The 24,046-nt window shown below is 36.4% G+C and overlaps 1 protein-coding gene across 2 annotated transcripts; it reads left to right on the top strand.

Moving 5' to 3' along the window:
• The first annotated feature begins 5,659 nt into the window (after nucleotides 1-5,659).
• LOC139135108 (cyclin-dependent kinase 20-like) lies at nucleotides 5,660-16,683 on the top strand. Of its 2 annotated transcripts, XM_070702348.1 has the most exons (11): nucleotides 5,660-5,839; nucleotides 5,982-6,106; nucleotides 6,736-6,809; nucleotides 8,164-8,203; nucleotides 8,818-9,006; nucleotides 11,425-11,546; nucleotides 12,739-12,801; nucleotides 13,980-14,103; nucleotides 14,512-14,604; nucleotides 15,251-15,313; nucleotides 15,670-16,683. In XM_070702348.1, the coding sequence occupies exons 2-11, from the start codon at nucleotides 6,032-6,034 to the stop codon at nucleotides 15,844-15,846; spliced, it is 1,020 nt and encodes a 339-aa protein (XP_070558449.1). In that variant the 5' UTR covers nucleotides 5,660-5,839; nucleotides 5,982-6,031; the 3' UTR covers nucleotides 15,847-16,683. The 2 variants fall into 2 exon arrangements, with proteins under 2 accessions (XP_070558449.1, XP_070558450.1); XM_070702349.1 differs by lacking the exon at nucleotides 6,736-6,809 and having other exon boundaries at nucleotides 5,665-5,839.
• The last annotated feature ends 7,363 nt before the right edge of the window (nucleotides 16,684-24,046 follow it).

Raw genomic sequence — 24,046 nt, forward strand, 5'->3', positions numbered from 1 at the left:
AAGGGGCCGTCTCAGATTGTCGCAGAAGTTAAAGAAACGAAATTCCTTCGTTTAGATCAAAACCCCCTCCCCCTAAACGAAACTTCAAAAGTGCGAAATGTTCATGTCTGCCTGAGAATACAATGTTGCATTTTGCTATAGCTGCTAAAGACGTATTCCCCTTGCCACATTACAATTAAAGTAATCCATCAGATTTGAGTACTAACAGGGCATTTTACCGCGTAAAAGTTTCATTTTATTTTACTTTCCCTATTTGCATCTCTTGTGCTGTTCTTTGTCTTTGTGAACACGCAATTTGTACTTGGTAGGGGCAGTAAATAAGCGAGAAACTCTGACGCCCAGGCATGTTCAATCATATTAAAACGACTATGACCAGGTCCATAACAAGTGAGAATAAAGACATCTGGTGGTTAGAGCAGACGCTTATAAATAGCACATTTTAAAATATGATACTTTTTGTCTTTGTATAATTTGATGAATGAAAGGTTTAGGATACAATGTTACTATCGGCAAATTGGGACACAAACGAGATGGAAACAGTTACAAATTTGTTGGCATGAGTGTGAAGTTTTTCTTTAATTTAAAATAAACACGCAAAAACTGGTGATCACAAAATAAAAGTGCGAAAGTGAAGTTCACTAATTGAATGGAGGTCAAACCCCCTCCCCCTAAACGAATGAATTTCGCGTTTTGAACTTCTGCGACAGTCTGAGACGGTCCCTAAATGTAATAATCTCCACAAATGTAATATCAACCACAATTTTAATAAAGTCAACCACAAATGTAATAAAACAGTCAACCATTAATGTAACAACCCGCCATCACAAATGTAATAAACAAATTACCCATAAATGTAATAAAACTCAACCATAAATGTAATAAACTTGAACTTGCGTATGTGATCATTTGTTTATCAATGCCCTGAGTAAATAATAACTTTAATAAGACTAGTGTAATGTTATTGCATACTTTCCTGAAACCAGGTTTCCTTTCCGAAACACAGAATAGAATACTTTGAGAACATAATCAGAAAAAGGCGAGACAAAACATAGATCAATATTTAAGGGCTAATTCATCAATTGCAACGATAAAATAGATTTATTACATTTATGGTTGACAAGTATTACATTTATGGGTGATTTTTTTATTACATTTATGGTTACCATTTATTACAATTGTGGTTGATGTTTTTATTACATTTATGGTTGAATTTTGTTACATTTATGGGTGATATTACATTTGTGGATGCACTTTATTACAATTATGGTTGATATTACATTTATGGAGATTATTACATTTATGGAGGTTACACATGTGACCTGCGTCCTGAGAGTTTCAAAAATGAGCGACCCGCGACTTTTAAATGCAGTGAAATATGACCTGCGAGTTGTCAAATGGAAAACGTATCTTTGATAGGCTAGCTGCATCAGGCAGTTGAAGGTATTTGGTCGATCTTTTACGTTATCGTATTAAGGTATTTTGTTGTGCGGTCCTCCCCTCACTAGTGACAGACCCATCTCTACGGTACATCTGATCAGAGTGCCTCCCGCAGCCCTGAGTCTTTGACTTCGGACTTCGAAAGTGCGTAGACATTTATAACGTTAAACCGCTGGTTGCGCCTCCGAATGAGAGCGTGTAGTTTCTCTGCCGAGAACAGCCGATATTTAGTACAAACTTGTGATCGATCTCCGTTTTCGAGCACGCTCTACTTGTCCGAGATCCATGATGTGCTAAGCTTTGCTTTTAAACATGGACATAAGCAACTTGTTTTATGAACATAAAATTTGTTCAATGAACAAACAAATGACCTTCATGAACATAAGCATGAAAGGTTGAATAACAGCATGGTTTTTATGAACATAAACATACAATTTAAGAATATAAACATGGTTTTTATGAACATAAACATACAATTTAAGAATATAAACATACAATTTAAGAACATAAACATGGTTTTTATGAATATGAACTAACAATTTAAGAACATTAACATGGTTTTATGAACATGAACATACAATTTAAGAATATAAACATACATTTTAAGAACATAAACATGGTTTTTATGAACATGAACATACAATTTAAGAATATAAACATACATTTTAAGAACATAAACATGGTTTTTATGAACATAAACATAAATTTTTAGAACACAAACATGAAAACTTAGAACACACAAATGTGTTTTTTGAATTTTGCAACACTTGGCTTGCCATATAGAACACACATATGTGTTTTTGAATTTTGCAACACTTGGCTTGCCATAGTCAACCTTTTGGCACCTTTTGCCAATTCTGCAAACAGAGTTTATACAAGCGTTTGATTGACGGTCGGTTAAAATCGCCAACGGTCATTGATTCCCCACCACCAACGCTCGAATTTCCAACTAAAAAAAATCGTCTTCCAGTCGCGTTAGAATTTGAATATAATCACAGAGTTCGATCGGCAGCAGCTTCGCGCTGACCGCTTGGCAGTCTGTCTGCGTTTTTGCGGCCGGAAAAAACTAAAAAGTGGCATTTTCTGGAGTGTGTGCTCGCGTGTTGCCTGTTTGGTGTCCACTTAGACAATAAATGCCGCCATAGCTTCGCGCCCTTTAAAAGGGAGGCTCCGCCTTTAATGTACAAAGCAAGTTTCGTCAACTTTGGTCTAATCAATACAGATAAATATCCCTAATTAGGAAAGTTCATTAAATATACAAATAAGGAATTGACTGAAGTAAAACTGCTTAATGATTTTCAATAATGTTCTATCATAGTATCTTAAATATATGTACATAGCAAGTTTCGTCAAATTTGGTCAAGTCTATTCAGATATATATATAATATATATATATATATATATATATATATATATATATATATATATATATATATATATATATATATATATAAACATATATATATCACATGAACTGGCCCGAATTCCCACCTGTGTGACGTAGAACAGGACGGATAAGAAATCCGAATTACCCTGTTGTACGTCATCAACCGGAACTTTTTTCTTGCATGGTAGAGTTCATACATGCGGGTCGCGACGTGAACATAGACCGATTTGTCGTGATCGATGCCGTGCTCTCATGACACTTTTTCAAAAAGATGACCCGATAAGTCCACACTGGAAACATAGAAGGCATGTCCAGCGAAATTTCGAGTCGTTGCAAATTCAATACAGCCTAACATTACCCTGTATTGAATTTGCAACGCACATGTATAGTTAGGCTGCAACGCACATGTATAGTTAGGCTGTGTTGAATTTTGCGGCGCATACTTTGTTCTTTTCTGCAAATAGTATCATAAACGACAACAACAACAACAACAACAACAACACAACAACAACAACAACAACAACAACAAATTTACTGAGTCCAAATGTATTTTTTATTTATCTTCATTTTTAAATATTTAATCATCATCATCGTCATCATCGGAGATCGAATCCCCTATGGTCCGACTGACACACAGGCAGATTCATGTATCGTTGACTGCGCCGTTAGGCGTAGTCATTGTTCCGTGTTCAATAAATAAGTTCCAGTTATACATCAACACTTGTCGTCAGTACCTTTCCTTTAAGATATGACACCACGATAGAAAACACCGTGGCGGAAGGCCACCATAAAGTACTAACTAAACCGGAGACATCTGACAGAGTGATATCTGCAAAATGAATGATCAGCAACTCAGCATATGAAAATTGGCATTCGACATTCCTGGGGGATCTTGCAGACTTCGGGATTCCGAAGAGGTTGCATTTAACACAAATTCAGCCATCGATGGCAGGTAAAAACACGGGGACACGTGCTTGTTGTTTATTTGTGTCTGTTTGTTTGTTTGTGTGTATGTTTGTGTTTGTTTATTTGTTATTTGTAATATAATAACAGAGAAAAGCTGTTTTGTTAATATTTGTCAATAAAGAGCAGTTTATTTATTTATTTATTTATTTATTTGTTTGTTTGTTTGTTTGTTTATTGATACGTATTTCCGAAGGTTAGGGTTAGGGTTAGGCTTAAGTTAGGGTTAGGGTTAGGGTTAGGCTTAGGCGTAAGTTAGGGTTAGGGTTAGGGTTAGGCTTATTCACTCCCTCTATGCCGACGGGAAGCAACTTTCTGTATTTTTAGTACATCCTCCAGGCACATTTTTAATTTTAATTTATACATTTAGAGTGACTGTATCCCTTATACTGGAAGTTGTGATTATCTTATCTTTTCAGGACTTTTGTATTCTCAGTGATCACTTGAAAATTATAAAATTATAGAGCCTGTTTTCTACTTGTTTCCTGCGTACAAACCAAGCAGGTACACTAGGTAAAACATTGAAACTATCATGGTATGGTTGTCACGACAGAAAGTTATATTTGCCTTTTAAGATCAAGGTAAACAGATGCAGGCCACATCAGGTTCATTTTTTTCACAGCATTTTATTGCAATGATGAATGCAAAAATGGGTGAACAAGTAGAAACACGTCAATAATGATAAAACAACATATCATATGTATTATTTTGCTTTTAAAAAGGCATTTTCAGGCATTTTCAATTTTTTTTCACAAAAAACAGCCTCAAAAAACAACAGCAACACATTTTTAACATTCAACAATACACTACCTAGAGTGCCATCTATCCAACAAATCCCGACACAAAAACACACAAAAGGGTTTAACTTTGCAAGTTTCTCGATAACAAATACTGAATAAATCTGCATGAATAATCATTTGTGTGTAGCAAATCCTGAATGACAATTATCTGAAGAATTTTTCCACCACAAAAAAGAGCATGATTTATCCTCTTTATCCTCAGACAGCGACGAACTAAAAAAAATTATAAATCTGAAAATCTGAAGAATTTTTCCACCACAAAAAATCTTAAGGGACTTATGTAGCAAATTTCAAAGAAATTGGACAAGCCATTTCAGAGAATACAAAATCTGATTTTTTGACCATGAATGGAATAAATTGCCCTAAAAAGACAAATATTGAAATTTCACCACATCTATACACATCCAATTAATTTGGACATGCTGCTACAGAGAAATAGATGTTTTGATCAAAAAGGGCAACAATTGCTCTAAAAACACAAATATGCAAATTTCACTATATTTTGCAAACAGCTTCTCAGCTTGTCAAAATCAATTGTAAATCATGCGATATGCATGATGTTTGGTGGGGTGAATGTAGGCATTTCACCACGCAGTAGAAAGGGAAGCCAGGAAACCAAAATAGTCAATTTTCAAAACTATAGGAAGCTACTGAGGAGCAAGAAGACCATGTTTCAGAGGAAGATGTGTAATCTGAAAAAATGCTTCCCAATTGCCACCAATAACACCATTTTAATCTCTATTTTTCAAAAGCTCCAACGACAGGAGGGGGGACAACCCCCTCCTGCCGTCCCCCGTGACCACTTGCGTGGTCGCTTGCGGTCGCTTCGCACCACATCTTTACCCTCTTTATGCTCAGACAGCGACGAACAAAAAAAATTATAAATCTGAAAATTTACTCCGAAAAAAAATGCACAGCTAATCTCAATTGCAAAAACAAATTTTTAGAAATTTACAATGGTAAAAAAAATTTCACAATTTCATTGTCCACCCCCTCCCAAGATCTAATGGTCCATCCCTTATGTACCAGAAGTACACATATCAACGGGTCTCCACTCACGTAGGTACGGCGCATGCGTGTACGCACAGCGGCCATTTTTGTTCCAGTGAGTGAGTGAAGGTCACTGCAGCGGAGCTAACACTTACCACACAATACCACCACTACCACACCAGTTTACTTGTACATGTCGCGATGATATCAACGCATAGTAGCCATACCTAAGGTTTCGACTGAAAATTTCAACAATACAAACGTGAGTTCGTCATTCTATTTCACCATTTGCTAACAGACCCACGGACGCTTTCATAGTACATTGAATATTTGCGCTGAAGACTAGCGTAGAACAAAACCACGCCAGTTGCACATTTTATAACTTACTGTTTCTTTCTTCACAGTTTCCTCATATTGAACATGAAGAGACAGGGCGGACAGTCTCGGGCCTGACATGGAGCAGTACACAATTTTAGGAAGAATCGGAGAGGGGGCACATGGTATTGTGTTCAAAGCAAAACACATTGAGGTTGGTACAAAATGAACTGCCGTGGTCATGGCAACACCACGCTCCACTCGGCCCACCTCGTCACTATGTTGTTCAGAAATTTTACGCTATAAACAAGGGTCATTTAGTCGGGCCAAAACGTATAGTTGTCTCGGGGGGGGGGGGCCTTAAGGAACTCTTTCCATCGAAATTTGTTGTCCTGCACGCATCCGCGAGTAGGAGCTCACTCTAGTCTAGGTGTATGATGGAACCAAGGCAATGCGGCACCACTACTGCTGACACAAGACATTTGGGAAAATAACTTCACTCGCAGGTTCAGTTTGAGGTCATCATTTTTATATGCTAAATGCCTGCATAAAAAGACAACATGTAGAAACCAGTGTCAGTTAAAAACAGTCCAAAAATCGTGATGCCAAGATTTCACACATTGAGTATTCATTTCTACTTTCACTGCCTTTTTTGCAAATACATGTATTTCATTGAAAGAAAGAATGTTTTCGCTTCTACGATAAGATTACTATTATTATGACCATGTTCAAAATCTTTTAATCAGTATGGCGTGTGAATTTGATACCGTTTAATGATACATCAGTCGCAAAAGGACCCTTTCTAGGCATCATTTGTAAACAGTCAGCTTGATTGTATTACAGACTGGAGAAATAGCTGCCATGAAGAAAGTACCCCTCCGAAAATTAGACGATGGTATACCAAACACAGCACTCAGGTGACTTTTTTTTCTTTGACAACTCTCAATGTTATGAGGTTATTACGAAAAAAATGCAAAGGATGCATGAGGACATTGGCACCATGTATTGCTGGACATGTTCAATTTGCAGGTTGAATGATAATAATATGATCATATCAATTAATCTTTATTATACTCGACTCACACTAGTAGAGAGTGTGGTAATTTGGCACATTCTAAAATTTGACAAAGTACAAAACTGAACACTTTTAAAAGGACAACTGTTACAGTGTATCCAAGTTGTACAATAAATAAACTGTTTAACAGTTAGGAGGCTACTTGAAGGTCAGCACAAATCAGTGTTCTTCAAGACTTTAGCTAGATCTAGAAAATTATACTCCACAACCCTATTAAGGGCCTTTTCCTTTTGTGTAACACGAACATGTTGAGTAATCTATTCCACTTTTCTTGGAACAATATAACTCATTCAGTGATAAACTTGTTACATGAACATAACAAATGAAACTCATCATCTGTTTTGTTGCTGTGACATCTGTGGCAAAGTCTATCATTCAAAGGTAATGTTGGCTTACTTACCCAATTCAATGCCTGAACTACGATCACTCAATCTAAATTTCAATGAAGCTCTGCAAAGTTTGGACATGTAGACTGAATATTTGTCACGGAGGCATGTTCTACCTTAATATAGGAGTACAGTGGCACATTGCCTTGAGAAGCATGAATTGATAGAAGCAAGATAGAGAATCAATGTACTTGTGTACTAGCCCACACCTGATGTGATAAGTTGTTATGGACAAACATAAATAATCCACAGAAATAGCAACTTCTTTCTTGATTATCATACTGATTCTGTTTCTTCAAAAATCCATCCCCCAAACATATAGACGAGGATTAATACTAACACTTCAGATAGAGATCCAGGATTAAGTTGTATATTTGTGAAACCTTTGCATCAGACACAAACATCTTTGATTGAGATATTTGTGCAGACACATAGTTTTCTGTTACCAAGTACTTTGAAGTGCCTGTCAAAGTGTTTTCTCTTTACAGGGCTTTTGAATGGCTGCCCTGCCATCCTTGCTGACGGGTGTTGATATAAATCACTGTGTATGTGTGATCTTGAAATATTGTCCAAGACTTGAGTCAATGTGGGTTTGGTTCAAGGTTCTTGCACTGATAGCTGCATTGATACCTCTTTTAAGGCTAACTGACAATCCAAGATGTTATCATTGTCTACTGTGAAATTACATCGTGAGCAATCCATGTGAATATTTTTGGAAACCTTTGGAAGTCTTGTCAATGTCAGTATTTTGTTGTTTTTTTAAAATCAAATTAACTTTCTGCTCTCTGACTTATTTTTTGTTTTTAATAGGGAAATAAAAGCATTGCAGGAGATTGATGAGAACCAGCATGTAAGTATCAGTCTATTCCCCTTTGTGTATAATGCAGAATTCAGGGCAGATGAATATTCCACATTGATAAACAATCATCAGCATAAAATTTCAATACCAAACAAAAACATTAATATAATTTGCATAAATTAATACTAATCTGCCCCGTATCTTGCACTAATAGCCCCATTGTCCTCATTTCTGCCAAGTTTATACTTCCATGGGTATGGCATTACTAATCATTTCAGGGTTGTAGATTTGTAGCCCATGATCTTAGTGGCGATTCAATTTGGGGCAGGTCAAAGTGGCAGAGCCCCAAGTAAAGGACATGGTTTTAGATCAATGCAAATGAATATTTCAGGGAGGCAAGACGTTGTGAATGGTAACCGTAGTCTATCCAGTATTTCAAATTAAACATAGTCACAGCAAAATTGAACAAGAGGTTTCTTTCATGTAGAACAAGCCCCTAGAGGGAGACAAATGCATGTTTTGATCAATTACATTCTAACTCTCACAAGTTCAATGTCAATTTTTGAATCAACCGTCTTCCTCAGAGATGTCTTTTCATTGAAAAAAAGTGACGGTATACACATATAAAACTTTAAACTTTTATTCTCTCTATATTTTATTTTTAGATTGTAAAATTGAGGGATGTATTTCCGCACGGCACCGGCTTTGTCTTGGTGTTTGAGTTCATGCTGTCGGACCTATCAGAGGTAGTGAGGAACTGTGACAAGCCACTGACTGAAGCACAGATCAAGAGTTACATGCAGATGTTACTGAAAGGTGTCACCTACTGCCATGAAAATTCAATCATGCATCGGGTCAGTAGTAGTGACATGGGGTAGTTCATGTTCATCAGTTTTATTTAAATGACAATATCAGGACTTGTAATGCATAATACCTCTTCTTTTGTCCATTTTGTTCCCATAAAAAAACAAAACAAAAAAAACCAACAACAAAAGAAATGAAACTAAAAACCCAAAAAGCCTTGTAATGAGTGTTTGCAATATGGTATAAAGGTTGAAATATTATATTTGTGAAATTGACTGACAAGAGCTTGAAGTTATTATTTGTACATGAGGTCATTTGCTCTGTATTCAAAATTATTTTACACAATGGAAACATGTAGGCACATATGTAGGAGCATGTGAAGCAGCGTGGGAAAGATTTTGTCGGCTGTTGTGTTTTCAGCGTGATGCTACATGGAAAAGGAGTCACTTCGGTTGTCAATCCTTTGTGTATGTGTGGAAGTCAGTACAGTAAAGTATCAATTTAAACCATGGCTTGGAAAATATTGTGGAAGAAATGAAGCTAAAAAAGTTGACTTGCAAGCAAACAAAAACTGTGATTGGATTTATTACTGATGTTTTAACAGCTAAAATATTTACAAATGTGACTGCCTACTGTGAACAGTTCAGATACTGGCTGTAAATCTTGTTGTATTTTAAAGCAGTATTTTCCTACATCTATGTGATTCTTTAAATGAGCTGTTCTCATGATACATGAATACTAGTAGTGATAGACATGGTAATTGCTCATTGTGCAATTGCTGTGATCACTCTCTCACAGCCCCTCGTCAGCTACACTTTCACTCTTCCTAGTATTAAAGGGACAAGTCGGCCATTTTCCATGAATTTTGTTTGATACGAGATACTACTTATATTGTTTGCCATGTTGAAAGATACTGAGTGAATGGGTGACCATGCATATATTCAACCTCAGTTTTAGGCAAATTAAATGAAACCGTACTCGTCCGAGTATAAGCCCCCGGTTCGGCAACACTAAACAGCGGTAAAACTAGGGGAGGGGCTTATACTCGAGCAACCCCATGTTATCTGGCATGGACGCTTAATTTATGCTAATTTTATGCACGATTTTTTTCAACACCACTTGATCTTTCTATCGCTTTCAAAATCGACTTACACATCCAAAGAAACTGATTGTACAATCTCTGAATACAGAAGTGACATTTTGGTGAAATTTCAGCGTCGAAAAAAACCCAAACTTGAAACAAAGACGTCATGTATGCTGCTGATCAACAGTAATGTGAACAGGCATGCATTGCCTACACGGAAAGGCAACTCAATATTCCAATATCAAACTGTCTACATCTTGTGAAAACAACAACATAGCAGTGAAAATTGTAATAGTCACCAGGAAAAGTCTTCACAAATGAAAGGATAATTGCTTCAAACAAAAGAAACTGCATGTTTCAAGCATGAAAACATCGTGGCCGTGAATGAAAATAAACAATGGCGGACGTGAGTGAGACTATTCTATTTAGGCGACGGGGGTGAGCAGGGTCAAAGAATCAAGATAGTACTGGAAAAACGTGTCATTTTCCTTACGATATTGTCAAGGGAACTCCAGTTTCCCATTGTTTTAACATCTTTTAATAGTTTCTTTATTATCTAAAAGTAATTTTACCAAGTTAAATGACCAAATATACTCTCCTAACCTTTCTGTATTTGAGTTACACTAGGGTAGGGGCTTATACACGGATGTAATGCATTTTCTAAAATCCTCTAAAATCAGTAGGGGGCTTATACACGAGCAGGGGCTTATACTCGGATGAGTACGGTAAATGAAACCATCGCGAAAATGAATTTAACGGTCATGATCATTAATTCATTTTCACGATAGTTTCATGTATTGTCTGTGGGCATATACATGTACACAGCAGGCTGACACGCTAATGGTAGGCTGTTGTGTAGATTGTGGGGTGAACGCCTCGGCCAGCTAGTAACTCAGCTGCCGAGAAAAGCCAGGCGACTTGGGGGCCAGTCTATTATTGAGGGTGTGCGTGCATGGTCTAAGCATAGACAGTAGAAGCCCCCCTCTACTGTCTATGGTCTAAAGCGTGGCTGTCGAGGGGGCTGTGAGTGAGTCGGTGCTCATGAATGCATTCATTGTTGAGATCAGCCAATCAGCCAGTGTTTAGTGAAATGGTACCAGGGTTCCGGAGTCATCCTATCACGGTGCCCCAATGTATCAATACCATCACGTTGCGGATCAACAAATATTTCATATATTGTGCAATTAGACCCTAGCGAAAACACTGCACATAGGGTACACACATTGGCTCGCTATTGTGGGAAATTTGAATGTTTTCTGTAATGTTTGACAAATTGAAGTTTGTAGAGCATGAAAATGAGTGAAGATCAGAAATGATATTTTTTCATTTGCATTATTCAGTGTGCAAATCACACTGCTAAACCTTGTTATATTGTATATTTTAGGATTTGAAACCAGCGAACTTACTGATCAGTGAGACTGGGCACTTGAAACTGGCAGATTTTGGGTTGGCAAGAGTCTTTAATAATGATGAAGGTCGACAGTATAGTCACCAAGTGGCAACAAGGCAAGTTCTTCTTGATGTAAAAGGGGTTTGTGGCGATTGTGCCTTGAACAGAGAAACGAATCGTAGTCTTTGTATTAAGACCACTCTGCTTCAATTTTGACTTGCTGTCAGCAGTGTATTGTGACAGTAAACATTTAAAATTTGCCATCAAGTTACCTATATTCATTCCGACAAAAATTCACTTGTGCCAAGTTGAAATACTGCATCCTCAATGTAATCTCCAATTTTATAAAGAAACCTGTGAAGTTATATGGCATAGAATTATAACATGATCAAGTAGGACATGATAGTTTTAGTTTTTCTCTCACATCCCTGATACACTAGGAGTGTGATTGATTTGTTCTCACACTATGCATTATCACACAAGCAAAACATATATTTGTTTGACGAATGCTCATCGGTCATTTGCTATTTCCGTGTCCAAATCGCATGTTTTATGTGACCAATAGGTGGTCGTGTACTGTAAATCTGGAACTACATGTATTGCATGAGCAGATAACAAACGGCAAAGTGAACAGTTTTGTGCAGTCCCCCATTGGTGACAAGTACATGTACATGTATATGAAGATAGCAAAGCACCAGCATGTCATGTGTTCATAGTTTGACCAATTCATAGTCAAATTATTATTACTAAGTGCTGTTACAACAGTGAGAAGAAACTTTTCACCAGTATTTACATGTTTGGCACACTATTTGATTTTGGCGAATGTGCACTGTATTTTTCAGAGGGGGATCATATAAATCAAAGAAATTCATTATGACAGTGGTGTTCTCTGCAAGAATATTCTCAAGTATTGAAGGGATGTGAGAAAAATAACCCCACTGTCCAATGGGCTGTGATTGAATGTCTCAGACGAGTTAGGGAATTTCTGTCTCCAGTTCATGTGAGATGGAAATGGAAGGAGTTCTGAAGGATCCCTCTACGGCCTTTTTTTCTTAAGTAGGATAAACAACTCTCTTAAGTATGCTAACTCAAAAACTAACCCTAAGCCTAATTCTAAACCCCTCCAAAAGTTGTATTTGATGTGCTTCTTCAAAGGAAAGTCCGCGGTTAAAGTGACTTCCAGGTATGAGGGGGGCTAAAGGAAGTCTTGCAACGGAAATTCCCCATCTCTTGTGAGACATTCAATCTGAGCCTGTTGGACAGTGGGATTCTATCAATCTCACTGTTCTTGTTATTCTCTCTTTTAAGATGGTATCGTGCTCCTGAATTACTGTATGGAGCCAGGAAATATGATGAAGGAGTTGACCTTTGGTGAGTTCTAATGGCAGTGATAGCTCTGCTGTAAATGCCTATACTCATCTGTCTTCTGTCCTGGGCTTTTGTACTTCACCCATCAAAAGGTCAAGTTCTCACTTTATCATTAATAAATTTCTTTCAATATTTTGTATTGCACAGCAGGCGTGTAGTTCTAAATTCTCACTTAAAAGCCTGACCAATTTTTTTGGACACTGCCCCCTCCTCCTTGGAAATCATATTATATCAGTGTATCAACTAGGTTGATGTTCTGTTCTGATCAGATGAGAGCTCATGACTGCTGTGGTACAATATATCAATGCTGAGAAAGACCCCTGCAGCATAATCTTACAAATGTGATGTAAATACTGTATTCACAAACAAGCAATAAAATGCTGTTAGTATTATTAGAAGGTTAATGCTGAGTCTAGATGGCAGGAAAAAATCAGTGTTAGAACCAATTAAATAATTTCATGCATATCCTTTGACATACTCAAAAGAGTAGGTAAAACATGAAGAAAGTTAGCTTTTAGAACTGTCTTATTGGAGAATTTCGCTTACACTTCGGCGTATCAGTGTTGTCACTTCTTGTTATCTATGTCACTTGCACTGTCATAGCTGAGTGCATGTGTTACCTATACCTCTCACCAACTACATTATACTTCGTCCCTGAGTACTGAATTCCTGCATCACAACAGTCGCTCAATTTTTGACTCTACTGTCGACATAGTACAAAGAGAACAACATTTAGGTGAAAGATAAACGTTAAGTGATATAATAGCAAAATCCTCTTTTACCCCCCAATTCACTGAGGTAACAGTAACAAATGACAAGGTATTATCAAAGTGAAGGGAACACCAGCATTGGAAAGTAAGGCCAGTTTGGGTTACAAGTAGGAAGAGACATATCTGTTTTTTGAAAATGTGCAGTGAAGTGGAGGACTGGGTTGTTGTGTATTAATCACAAAAAAAGATTTTTTTCAGTTTACTCAAGTAACAAAATGCACAAAATCACCCTTCATGAAAAAAAGTATGTTCAACAAAGCTAATGTGTGTTGCTACGTTGTTTTAGCAAAAAGTTCAATTGAGATGGTTTCAAGCAAATAACTTTTGGTTTGGTTTCTGTCATTAGATAGATACAGGTGATAATTCCGTTTAATCATGTGAAACTGATCTTTTTTATTTCATTTGTTTCAGGGCTGTAGGATGCATATTTGGTGAGCTGCTCAACAACTCTCCACTATTTCCGGGTGAAAGTGACATTGAACAGTTGTGTTGTGTGCTCAGAGTCCTGGGTACACCAACAGAAAAGACATGGCCAGTAAGTTTGAAAAGCGTCAAGCCATTTGTTTGCTGGTACTGACCTTTGACTGCCTTGTCACGGCATTATATAAAGTATGTCATGAATTGACTAAAGACACACTTTAATACAAAACACTGAGTGACTGTTAAGTAAGTTTGTTGCCTCACACTTTGTTAAGAAGTAAACAGATCCTTTTTTGGCTTTTAAGGAATTTCTTGTATCATTTTTCTGCAAGTAAAAAAAAATAAATGAAAATAGTAGCAATATAATGTATCATGTATGATACTAAGATATGCCTTGAATTGCATATCTCCATTATCAGTATTACTTCATGACGTTCACTTTCAGCAAAGTGTATTTTATTTTAACCTGTAAGGAGATTGTCAGTCACCATGATTTACAAAAAAATCAATCATTTTCTGCCAGGGAATGAAAGATCTTCCAGACTACAAGAAAATCACCTTTCCAGAGAATCCACCTATCCCGCTAGAACAGATTGTACCGGATGCACCACCTGAAGTAAGACCATTTTTCCTCTGTGTACCGATTGTAAATTCAGAAATCTCTAGGACTGCATCCATGTCCAGGAATGCACTACACCATTTCTCCCAGCTGCAAGTGGTATAGTCTGTCTGCCCCAGACGATGGGAACATTATGCAACAAGCCGGCAAAGGCCAAAAGAGGTCATTGATGCAGTGTGTGTGTTCAGTGTACTGTAAAAGGTCAATAAAGCAAAAAACAGAAAATTTAGTTTCCTCTTACACTCACCTCTGGAAGTCTGTTTTGAAAATAATGTTATTCTCAGTGACAATATGGTGCCTATGTTTGTGAACTGTTGCATTGAAAATGACTTCAGAAATGTCTTCTTAGTTGATAATCTCCAAAGTTATGATGGAGGCATATGTTTTACAATACTGTTTGTCCTTCACTGTATACAATTGATTCGTTTGTGTTCGTACAGATAATTTCTCAAGACGTTCAGATGTTAATGAACTTGTAACTTGGCACACAGATTCATTTTGAGAATGACTTACAAGTACAACTGATCTGTGATAATTAAATTATGAAGACGAAATCTGTTTCACTCTTATATGGTACTAGTGTTGTCTATAGAAGGACCATGACAAAAATATTGTTAAATTATCTACACCATTATTCTTACAGGCTTTAGATTTGCTCAAGAAATTCTTGGTGTATCCATCCAAGCAAAGGATATCTGCAGCTGAGGTCAGTTTTATTTCTTTGCATTTCAAAACGATGAGAATTTAGTCAGTTGTCGAATAATTCACCTTTCAGTTGTTATATGAATCTAAAATTAAAATTAAATAATGTTGTTCCCAAATGTGCAATATTTCTTTATTATAAGTAGCACAAAGTTTAAAAAATATATCTTCTGGAAAGCAATGCTTTACATTGCAGGCTGCATCTGAATGGCACATCACAAAAATTACAGTAGCATGACTATCAAAATCTCAAAAAAACACCACAAGATTTTGTAAATCCTCAACTAAATGTCAGCATTGATGTTGACTGCGTAACAGTCCACAAAAAATACAAGTAGAATTTTTTTTGTGGTTTTTCAGGCGCTGCTACATCCATACTTCTTCACTGAACCCCTACCGGCTCACCATTCTGAACTGCCAAGACCAACGAGGAGCCACAAGAAAAGGCAACATGCTCAGCATGCTTACGAGTATGACGTTGATGCTTCTCTAGAATTTTCACTCGTTGATCCAGATCTCATAGCCCCGTTTGTGTAGAGACATTGTAAATTGCAATGGGGGTTTCATTTCACTTGTCGTGACCTTTGACCTCGAAATGTTTGTAGGAGGTACAAACCAAATTGAGGCTCTGTTCAGTAAATGCAAATCTCACCTACAGGAAACCTTGAGTGGTGACACCAATAATATTCAGAGCGGAGCAGATTATGTGAATGTGTTCTCAGTCTCGGCAAACTCACAGATATTCCATCCTGTTTTGTGTAAATTTCACAACCTTGTAGCTTGATATGTGAAGCAGGACTTTTTGAACCCTTGCGAGATGTGAATTTCAGTTTTCATTGTTAGTGTTCATCTGTGTAGGATACAATTGAAAAAGCTCTGTTTACAAAACTATCAATCTCATAATGTAACACCCTTTGAAATGAATTTTTTTGATTCACATGTGGATGTAATTTATATGGTCAAATAATGTACTTGTGATCTCTTGATAATATCATTTCTTGTAGCAAGGATAGTTTACTGTTCATGTCAGACAGTGAACTTCAAAGACCAAGTGGGTCAGTTTTCCATGAATACTTTGTAATTTACTCAATGAACAATGGAAAACTTCACTAACATTAATTGTAAATGTAAAAAATTAATCTTGTGGATGGTAAATTGCTCAAAATACATAGCCTTTTAACATGTAAAGTCTGTGAATATGACAGTGTTGCATAGAAACACCTTACAATGTCAACATCACTTTTTAAGTATAGAAGTGATGAGATGTAAGAGACTTTTAATATTTTTCTACTTCGACAAAATTATTCTGTGGAACCCATATATTTGTTTGTGAATATGTAAATATCTGAATAAAATATTTGTTGTTGAAGACTATTCATACTCTACATGTACTTCTGGAACTTCCTGCCTTGCTTGTCCCACCATAAAGAACTCATCAGATTTGTTTATAAAAACCTCATCACTTTTCAAAATTACTTTTGATTTTGCAAAGTTTCCAACCAAGATGTCTGCCAAAACAATAGAGAGTCTGAAAGACTAATTTTATTTTTCACATCAGCTGTTTCGGTTTTTGCCATACTGAACAAATACCTGTATAACTTACTCACTCCCTGTTTCTATCACACCAAGTGGATTGACATTTGAAAGGTAGCTTACAGGAACTTTTACAGGAACAAGATTGTAAAAAAAGTTTTGATTTAGATGAGGATGATACAATAGATTTATAATTTGATGATTGTTTTATTGATTGACAATCTATAACAGAGACTGGAAATCAAGACTCTTGTTTATTATATTTCCTGGTGTCATCCTTCTGATGCTTACTTACCACTACTGTTGTCTGTACCTGAATAGACATGCAATGAACAGTTGTCAAAGGACAAGCAAGCCATCTTTCTATCAATTTTTAGCTCACATTTGGTTATACCAATGTGAGTTTATCGTATAAGCTGAAGTCGATGGCGTCTGTATGTATGTGTGTATGTATGTATGTATGTACGTACAGTATGTCCGTCAACATAAAAAAACACGCTATATGTGGAAATTGTCCTGAAATATACAAACACGCAAACCGATGCATCCTGGGCTATAGATGGGATTTTGTTCAAATGAAGTCTGCATTGCCAAAATTATGCAAATGAGCTTACAAAATGTGAAAATGGTCAAGAATTAATATCTCAAGAACCGCTGTTTTGATTGCTTTGAAAATTTGTATGCAAGTACCTTAGGTGAACCTTATACAGTTTTATGAATATTGTGAAGATATCCTTAATTTTGTATTTTTGCTGAATTTTTTGGTGATTTTTCTCATTTTCAGTAAAAATTCTTCTCCTCTGAAACCGCCAGCCCAATCACTCTCAAATTTGGGTTGGATCTTTGCGAGGGTGTTACTCTTCTAATTTGTTGAAATTATGACCAAAATTTGGAAAATTACTATTTTGGAGCAATTTTGTCATTTTTGGTCAAAAAATCTTAAACACTAATTTCTATTTAAAGCCCTTGGACCGACAGCTTTTATATTTGGTACACAGACGTAGAGAGATGACAATAGTTAGATATGTGGAAATTGTCCTGAAATATACAAATGTGTATTTTTAAGACAATATTGTCATTTTTGGTCAAGAAAACTTGTTCTCAAAATTACTTGTTTGATAGCTTTGTAGTTTGGTATAAAGTCCCAAGGGATGTTATTAGATAAATTTTCTGCTCAAAGTGTTGGGAAACCCCCAAATTTGTATATTTTAGGTTATTTTCTTTGTTTGTGACCTTAAATGACCTACACCAACCCAGGATATCTTGTGAGACAGTTTCAAAGGCTGTGAACATAATTTTGTCATATTTGGTATCAATTTGTAGGAATATTAGATCCAGAAAGCAAACCTGAGGTGAATTTTTTCATTGCGGACCAATTTTTGCAACTTTTCTATGTAAGACATACAAGAACTGATGATAAATTTGGATCCAAGATAATTCCAGTTGTAATCACCACCCACAGTGGAAGGCATTTCACTATCTGTAACCAACTTAAGTGCTTTTTACATTAGAATGATAACACTCATCGCATTAATTAAAAACTCCCCTAGGTTGTAAATATATTTCCTGTCATCTTGCGTTATGTAATACCAAGGGATGGAACATTTGAGGGGGTAGGGTCTAGAAGATTGATGAGGTAGCATTACTTTTTTACCAGATCCCTTGTACATTTTTCTACGCACTCCCACCTTTTCTTTTTATCAAACCTTCTCTGTATATTTTTTGTTGTAGACATTTGCTTATGTATTTAGGATCTGCTTGTCCCATTGCTATGTGGAAGTTGATATGCATGTTCCTAAAGATGACCTCAAGTACCTAAGTTGGAGACCTTATTTGCATTTGTCATTCTTGTTTTTCCTGGTTTAAATATTTCTCAAATGGACCAATTCAAACCGAATGTGAGCACACTGTCCCTGACGGTATTTTTAATTCTTAGCTCCCTGGGAGAGGTAAAACTCTGTTTTCAAGGTTGAAAATGATTGTAGAATCACTATTGAAACCCAGGCAGCTCACACTTTCCCTGATATCATAACACTTGAGTAACACTTCCATGAGTTATGCAAATGCTTTATTTTTGCACGTATTCTTGTACATGTAAACAATATAGCAAGTGAATCTTGTCAATCTTGTTTGAATTATCTCCTTTTGTGATAGAGGCCATATTTCGTTTCTGTAAGTGGTATTTTACAAGGGGGAGGATGGGGACGATGTACACGGATTGCATTGTAGGGTTTGAGGTTTTTGTCCTCAAAGTCCCCGCAACAAAATTTTTGATGCTGTGATTTCTTGCATGTACATGTCCTGAACTGGAGTGTGGGGATTTTTTTCTAGAACCAATTACCTTCTTTTCAACAAAATGTGTAATTTGCAGACAAGTTTTTGTACTTTTAGTTCCTTTGTCACATACAATGGGCTGACCACCACATGCTTCGAGGCCAGACATACACCATCTCCACTTTTCTGCAGATCCAGTATAAAATTAAAGGGAGGAGGGATGTCTGTCAGTTAGGCATCACATACCCATAGAGGATTTCATGTCACAAACCACAGATACTGAGTATTAGCCACTGTCATTAATGCACATTTAGATGACAGCGTGTCATTAACAGATGTCATTCGTTGCTAGTTATTTTGATTACACGCTGTACTGTCAAATCGAGACTTCTTGTGTGAAGTAAGACAGACTCCACAGATCTTACATAGTCTTCAGTCTTTTTATTGGGGGGGGGGCCTTTTCTGTTACTTCTCAAGCAAACATTTACCACCCTTACATGTCTATGGAAGATGAGACCTCTTTTCCAAAGTCACAAAAATATGGGGTAGGGAAGGTACACTGGCCACTTAGAGAGCTACATGTGTATGTGCACAACTACCGATTGATCTGACAAACAATGGCCATCTGCAGCTGTGGCATGACAGATGCCTGTAAGGAATCTTTGAACATGGTGGCTGTAGTTTGTAAACCACAATCTACTGTCCCTAGAAAGAGATCATACAAACATCTTGATTTTTATAAATAGGAATTTTATTTGCCTCATTTAATATTTAAACATAGGGCCAAAGTCCCTGAAGCTACCATAGACATGGATACAAAATTAAGTATTTCCTGACTATATGAAATTATCCCACTAAGGTCATCCTAGGGACATGTAAACCAAATATTAAAGCTGTCTGACCAGCAGTTTTGAAAAAACAAGCGACTCAACAGTTGACAGAGCTCTGCTGTGTTATGTAAGGAATAACCTTTTGTGACACATGTATTGATGAAGAAGGTGGATATCTTTGATAGCTCATTTCAGGATGACCTGACCAAAAATGGAAAATAATTCCGTAAAAATACAGATTTGCGTATTTCATCAGACTATATTAGTCTATAATAGCAAATAAACGAGAGTTAATTACATTCTAATTAAAGTAAACAAGACTTGCTCAAATCAAGATTTACGTCATAAAAAATAGCGCCAATGGCACTTGATCACAACTGGCACATTGTGAAACTACTCATAATTAATGAGGTACAATATGTGGCGTCATGCGGTGTCCCATCATACCATATATGAAGGGTGTAGCACTTGTGGTTACTGAGTTATGGACAAATATGTATATTTCAGGTCAAATGTCACTGAGGTCATGTGACATTTGTCAAAAAAATTGAATTGCTAAGTCATCCCTATATACCAAAAATCAGACCTAGCTCTATTGGCTCGCTCAAAATTAGATATGCACATAATTAATGAGGTACAATATGTGGCGTCATAAGGTGTCCCATCATACCATATATGAAGGGTGTAGCACTTGTGGTTACTGAGTTATGGACAAATATGTAAGGTCACCGAGGTCACGGGAGATTTTGTCAAAATATTTTATATATCTGCGTGAACGGAGGGACATGACCCAATCTATAAGGCCCTGGACTTCATCCATGGGGACTAAAAACTGTGTCACTGAATCCTTTTTGCAATATGAATATGATGACAAACTAAATTTTTATTTTACTTGGCCTTATACATGGGATTCTATAGACAGCTGACTTATACATGGTAGTCTATGGTGGTGTAAACTAAAAAGTCCTCTAACATGGCCAAATCGACGTGCATCTGTATGGGGTAGGGTACTATCCTTGTGCAAAGTTTGAAAGAAATTGACCAGGGCATGTCTGAGATATCTGCGTGAACAGACGGACGGATGCACACACGGACGCAGGCACGCACACACGGACATGACCAAACCTATAAGTCCCCCCGGACGGTGTCCGTGGAGACCAATTAGACAGACCACGAAGTCAATGAGCAACATACAGCTGAAAGACTATTTTTCACATTGCGATTTAAGCCCATTTTTATGAGAAAAGGGACATGTATATGTATATGGAGAAAACAGCAGAAGACATATTTGTAAATTGTTTGTTAAGTGACAATCATATATGCATCTCTTGAAATTTTGTGGTTATAAGGTATAACAGTAGTGTAAGAATAATGAGGTTAGAATAAGTTAGTAAAGCTAAGTTGACAGTAGTTAAGATTACAAAATTTATACACTAAGCTGAGGAAATCTGAATGAAATAAATGTTGAAAAGTAGCAAAGTCATGGTCATCTTTTGTCTAATACCTTGTGTAAGTTCATGAACTTTACATAAATCTTGCTATAGATTTGTTGCTAATGGGCAATAACTGTGTTTCAGATCATTTGAGAGCAATCCATCCATGACAGGTTTAAATTGTAATATACTTCTATTTAAAGGAGAGAAACTTCTCAAATAATTTTTTTCCCTGTAATTTCCTGTGAGAACACATGGACATGCGTAGGACTCTATGCTGGTGCTACCTTGCAACTTGTCATGGCATTGTCTAACCTGTTCACCCCAATTTCCTGTAGACAGGTCCACACTCACCATTGATAACAATGGGTTTGGGCCATACCATGGTAGTGAAAGACTGTAACATGTGAGGTCATGGATACTTAATCTCAGGAATGTCAAAGTCTGTATATTGACTCAAGGATGTTACATAACAAATGCTTAGGGTCATCTCAAAAGTGAGAATCTAAACTATGAAATATGTTTTTTTTTATTGCTTTTGATACCCAAAAGAGCATAGAAATCTCTTATACTTTGAATCAGCCATCCTGCATATTTCTAACATTCATCAAAACCTCATTTCTGTTCCACAACTCATAAAACAGTCCACAATGCAGGATTGGTGTACATTCCAAAACTACATATATGAAAGACCCCTAAAATCAATTAGATAAAAAGGGGGGTTAGAAATTTCCCAAAACTATCTAACCGGCACTCTGTTTGGCTCCATTTTTCGGAATTGGAACCTTGGAACCAGTCTATGTATCGGTATCAAATATCAACGCAGTCTGTTCAGCAGTTTTTGACTTTTTGTCGTTTACGGAAATGGACGACATCAAACACCGGTTGAAACCACCTCTATATCACAACTTCCAGTTGTGATAAAAAACAGCATATCTGTTAGGTTATAAAGAATCTTAAGCTGGTTATCTTTTAATATCAGTATTTTCATCCTATTAACCAAGCACATTTTAACTTTCAAATTAACATTGTAAGTAAGTTCTGTTGAATAAATTGAGACTGTACGTACTCAGAGAAAGCACACTGAAGAGACAAATGTTTGACACTTAAGAAGTTCAAGGTCATCAAAAGCATTATAAGGAATCATGTTACACTTTCATTGCACTGTTTACACAGATTGCATAATTGCTATAAATAGCACATGAGGAATCTTACAGCCCAGCTTTACCATAAAAACCCTATCACTTTGACCACTCTTTTAATTGACCACTCTATTTTTTTCCTCAAAAAGTAATCTTATTTTATCCTTACCAAGTCAACCATAAATGGAAATTAGAACTTTCTCTAATTCTATTTATTTGACCACCCTATCATGGCAAACTATTATGAGCAATTTCTTTTGGATAACATAAATGGTGGTTCATAATATATCAAAGTTGGGATTCAGGAAAGTTGCCTTTACATGTTTTAATCCTCAATTCACTATGAACTGTCAAAAAAAGTTGACCTTTCTGATAATTCCACACTAAAATATTTTGGCTTTGATGATTTCCTAATTAATTCAATTATTTAAAATCATATTAATTATTTTTTCTGGGTGAATTGATAGGGTTTATACAGTACAAGAATTACATACAATGTAAGTCAAACTTTGACCAAAAATAACAAAAAAATTCCTTAAAAATACACATTTGCATATTTCATCACAATTTGAACAAATCTAAGTTGGGTTATCCCTAGGGACCTGTATACCAAATAACAAAGCTGTCTGACCAGCAGTTATGAAGAAGAAAATTTTTTACCAAAAACACCTTTTTTGGCATTAATTTGCCTATTTTCAACAATATCAAAAAATCAAAAAAAAAAGTTTCTCAAAATCATATTTTTCATCTACACAACAAATATCAAATCAGTAAGTACTGCGGTTCTCAAGATATTTGAGTGGACGGACGCCTCACAAACGGACATACATACATACATACATACATACATACATACATACATACATACATACAGACTGACGCCGGACGGATACCCATCCCAATAGCTTCTATAGACTATAGTCTATAGTAGCTAAAAACAGTAGCACAGAGTCTTCTCTGATGAGACCACTAGAGACAGCACTTTGTCAGTTAGGTGTACCTCGAAATATGATAGCAAAGCCCTTTCTGAATACCATGAATTATTAATAACAGATGGATAAGCATACGTATATGATAGAACAAGCAGAATTTGTTTGTTATCTCTTACTGTAAAAGCACAGTCACCTTTCAACAACACTGCAAGTTTGCGGTCGACTTTACTGCACTTTTGTGAAACTGGGGGTTAAAAAAGTACCTTCACACTATTTATACCAAAAAACTTTACGGTATATTTTATTTGTTCCACCTACCAGGAGGTAAAAAGTACCATTTGACTCCACCATGCACAAGTCAAAAAAGAGAGAAAGTCTTTGATATTTGCACAAAGGTCCATACTTAGGCAGGTACAGGTAAAATATGGATGATACAAAATCCGTCTTGCATGGTGACACTCGAAACATCAATGAGAGTGGTTATTTTACAGAAATGGAGTTGAGAGAGAATTTTTGGTTTTTATAAAAAACATACATGAAAAGTGAAGATACAGCTGTTCTGTGTTCTCTTGCATGGACTTCACAAAGTAATC

The sequence above is a fragment of the Ptychodera flava genome, chromosome 6, assembly GCF_041260155.1.
Source record: "Ptychodera flava strain L36383 chromosome 6, AS_Pfla_20210202, whole genome shotgun sequence".
Classification (NCBI taxonomy): Eukaryota; Metazoa; Hemichordata; class Enteropneusta; family Ptychoderidae; genus Ptychodera; species Ptychodera flava.

What these genes read in the sequence shown, in the direction of transcription:
- LOC139135108 (XM_070702348.1), top strand. Translation starts at nt 6,032, where the DNA reads ATGGAGCAGTACACAATTTTAGGAAGAATCGGAGAGGGGGCACATGGT. An exon ending in TCAAAGCAAAACACATTGAG is followed by an intron (nt 6,107 to 6,735) that starts GTTGGTACAAAA and finishes ATTGTATTACAG; the next exon opens with ACTGGAGAAATAGCTGCCAT. An exon ending in GATGAAGGAGTTGACCTTTG is followed by an intron (nt 12,802 to 13,979) that starts GTGAGTTCTAAT and finishes CATTTGTTTCAG; the next exon opens with GGCTGTAGGATGCATATTTG.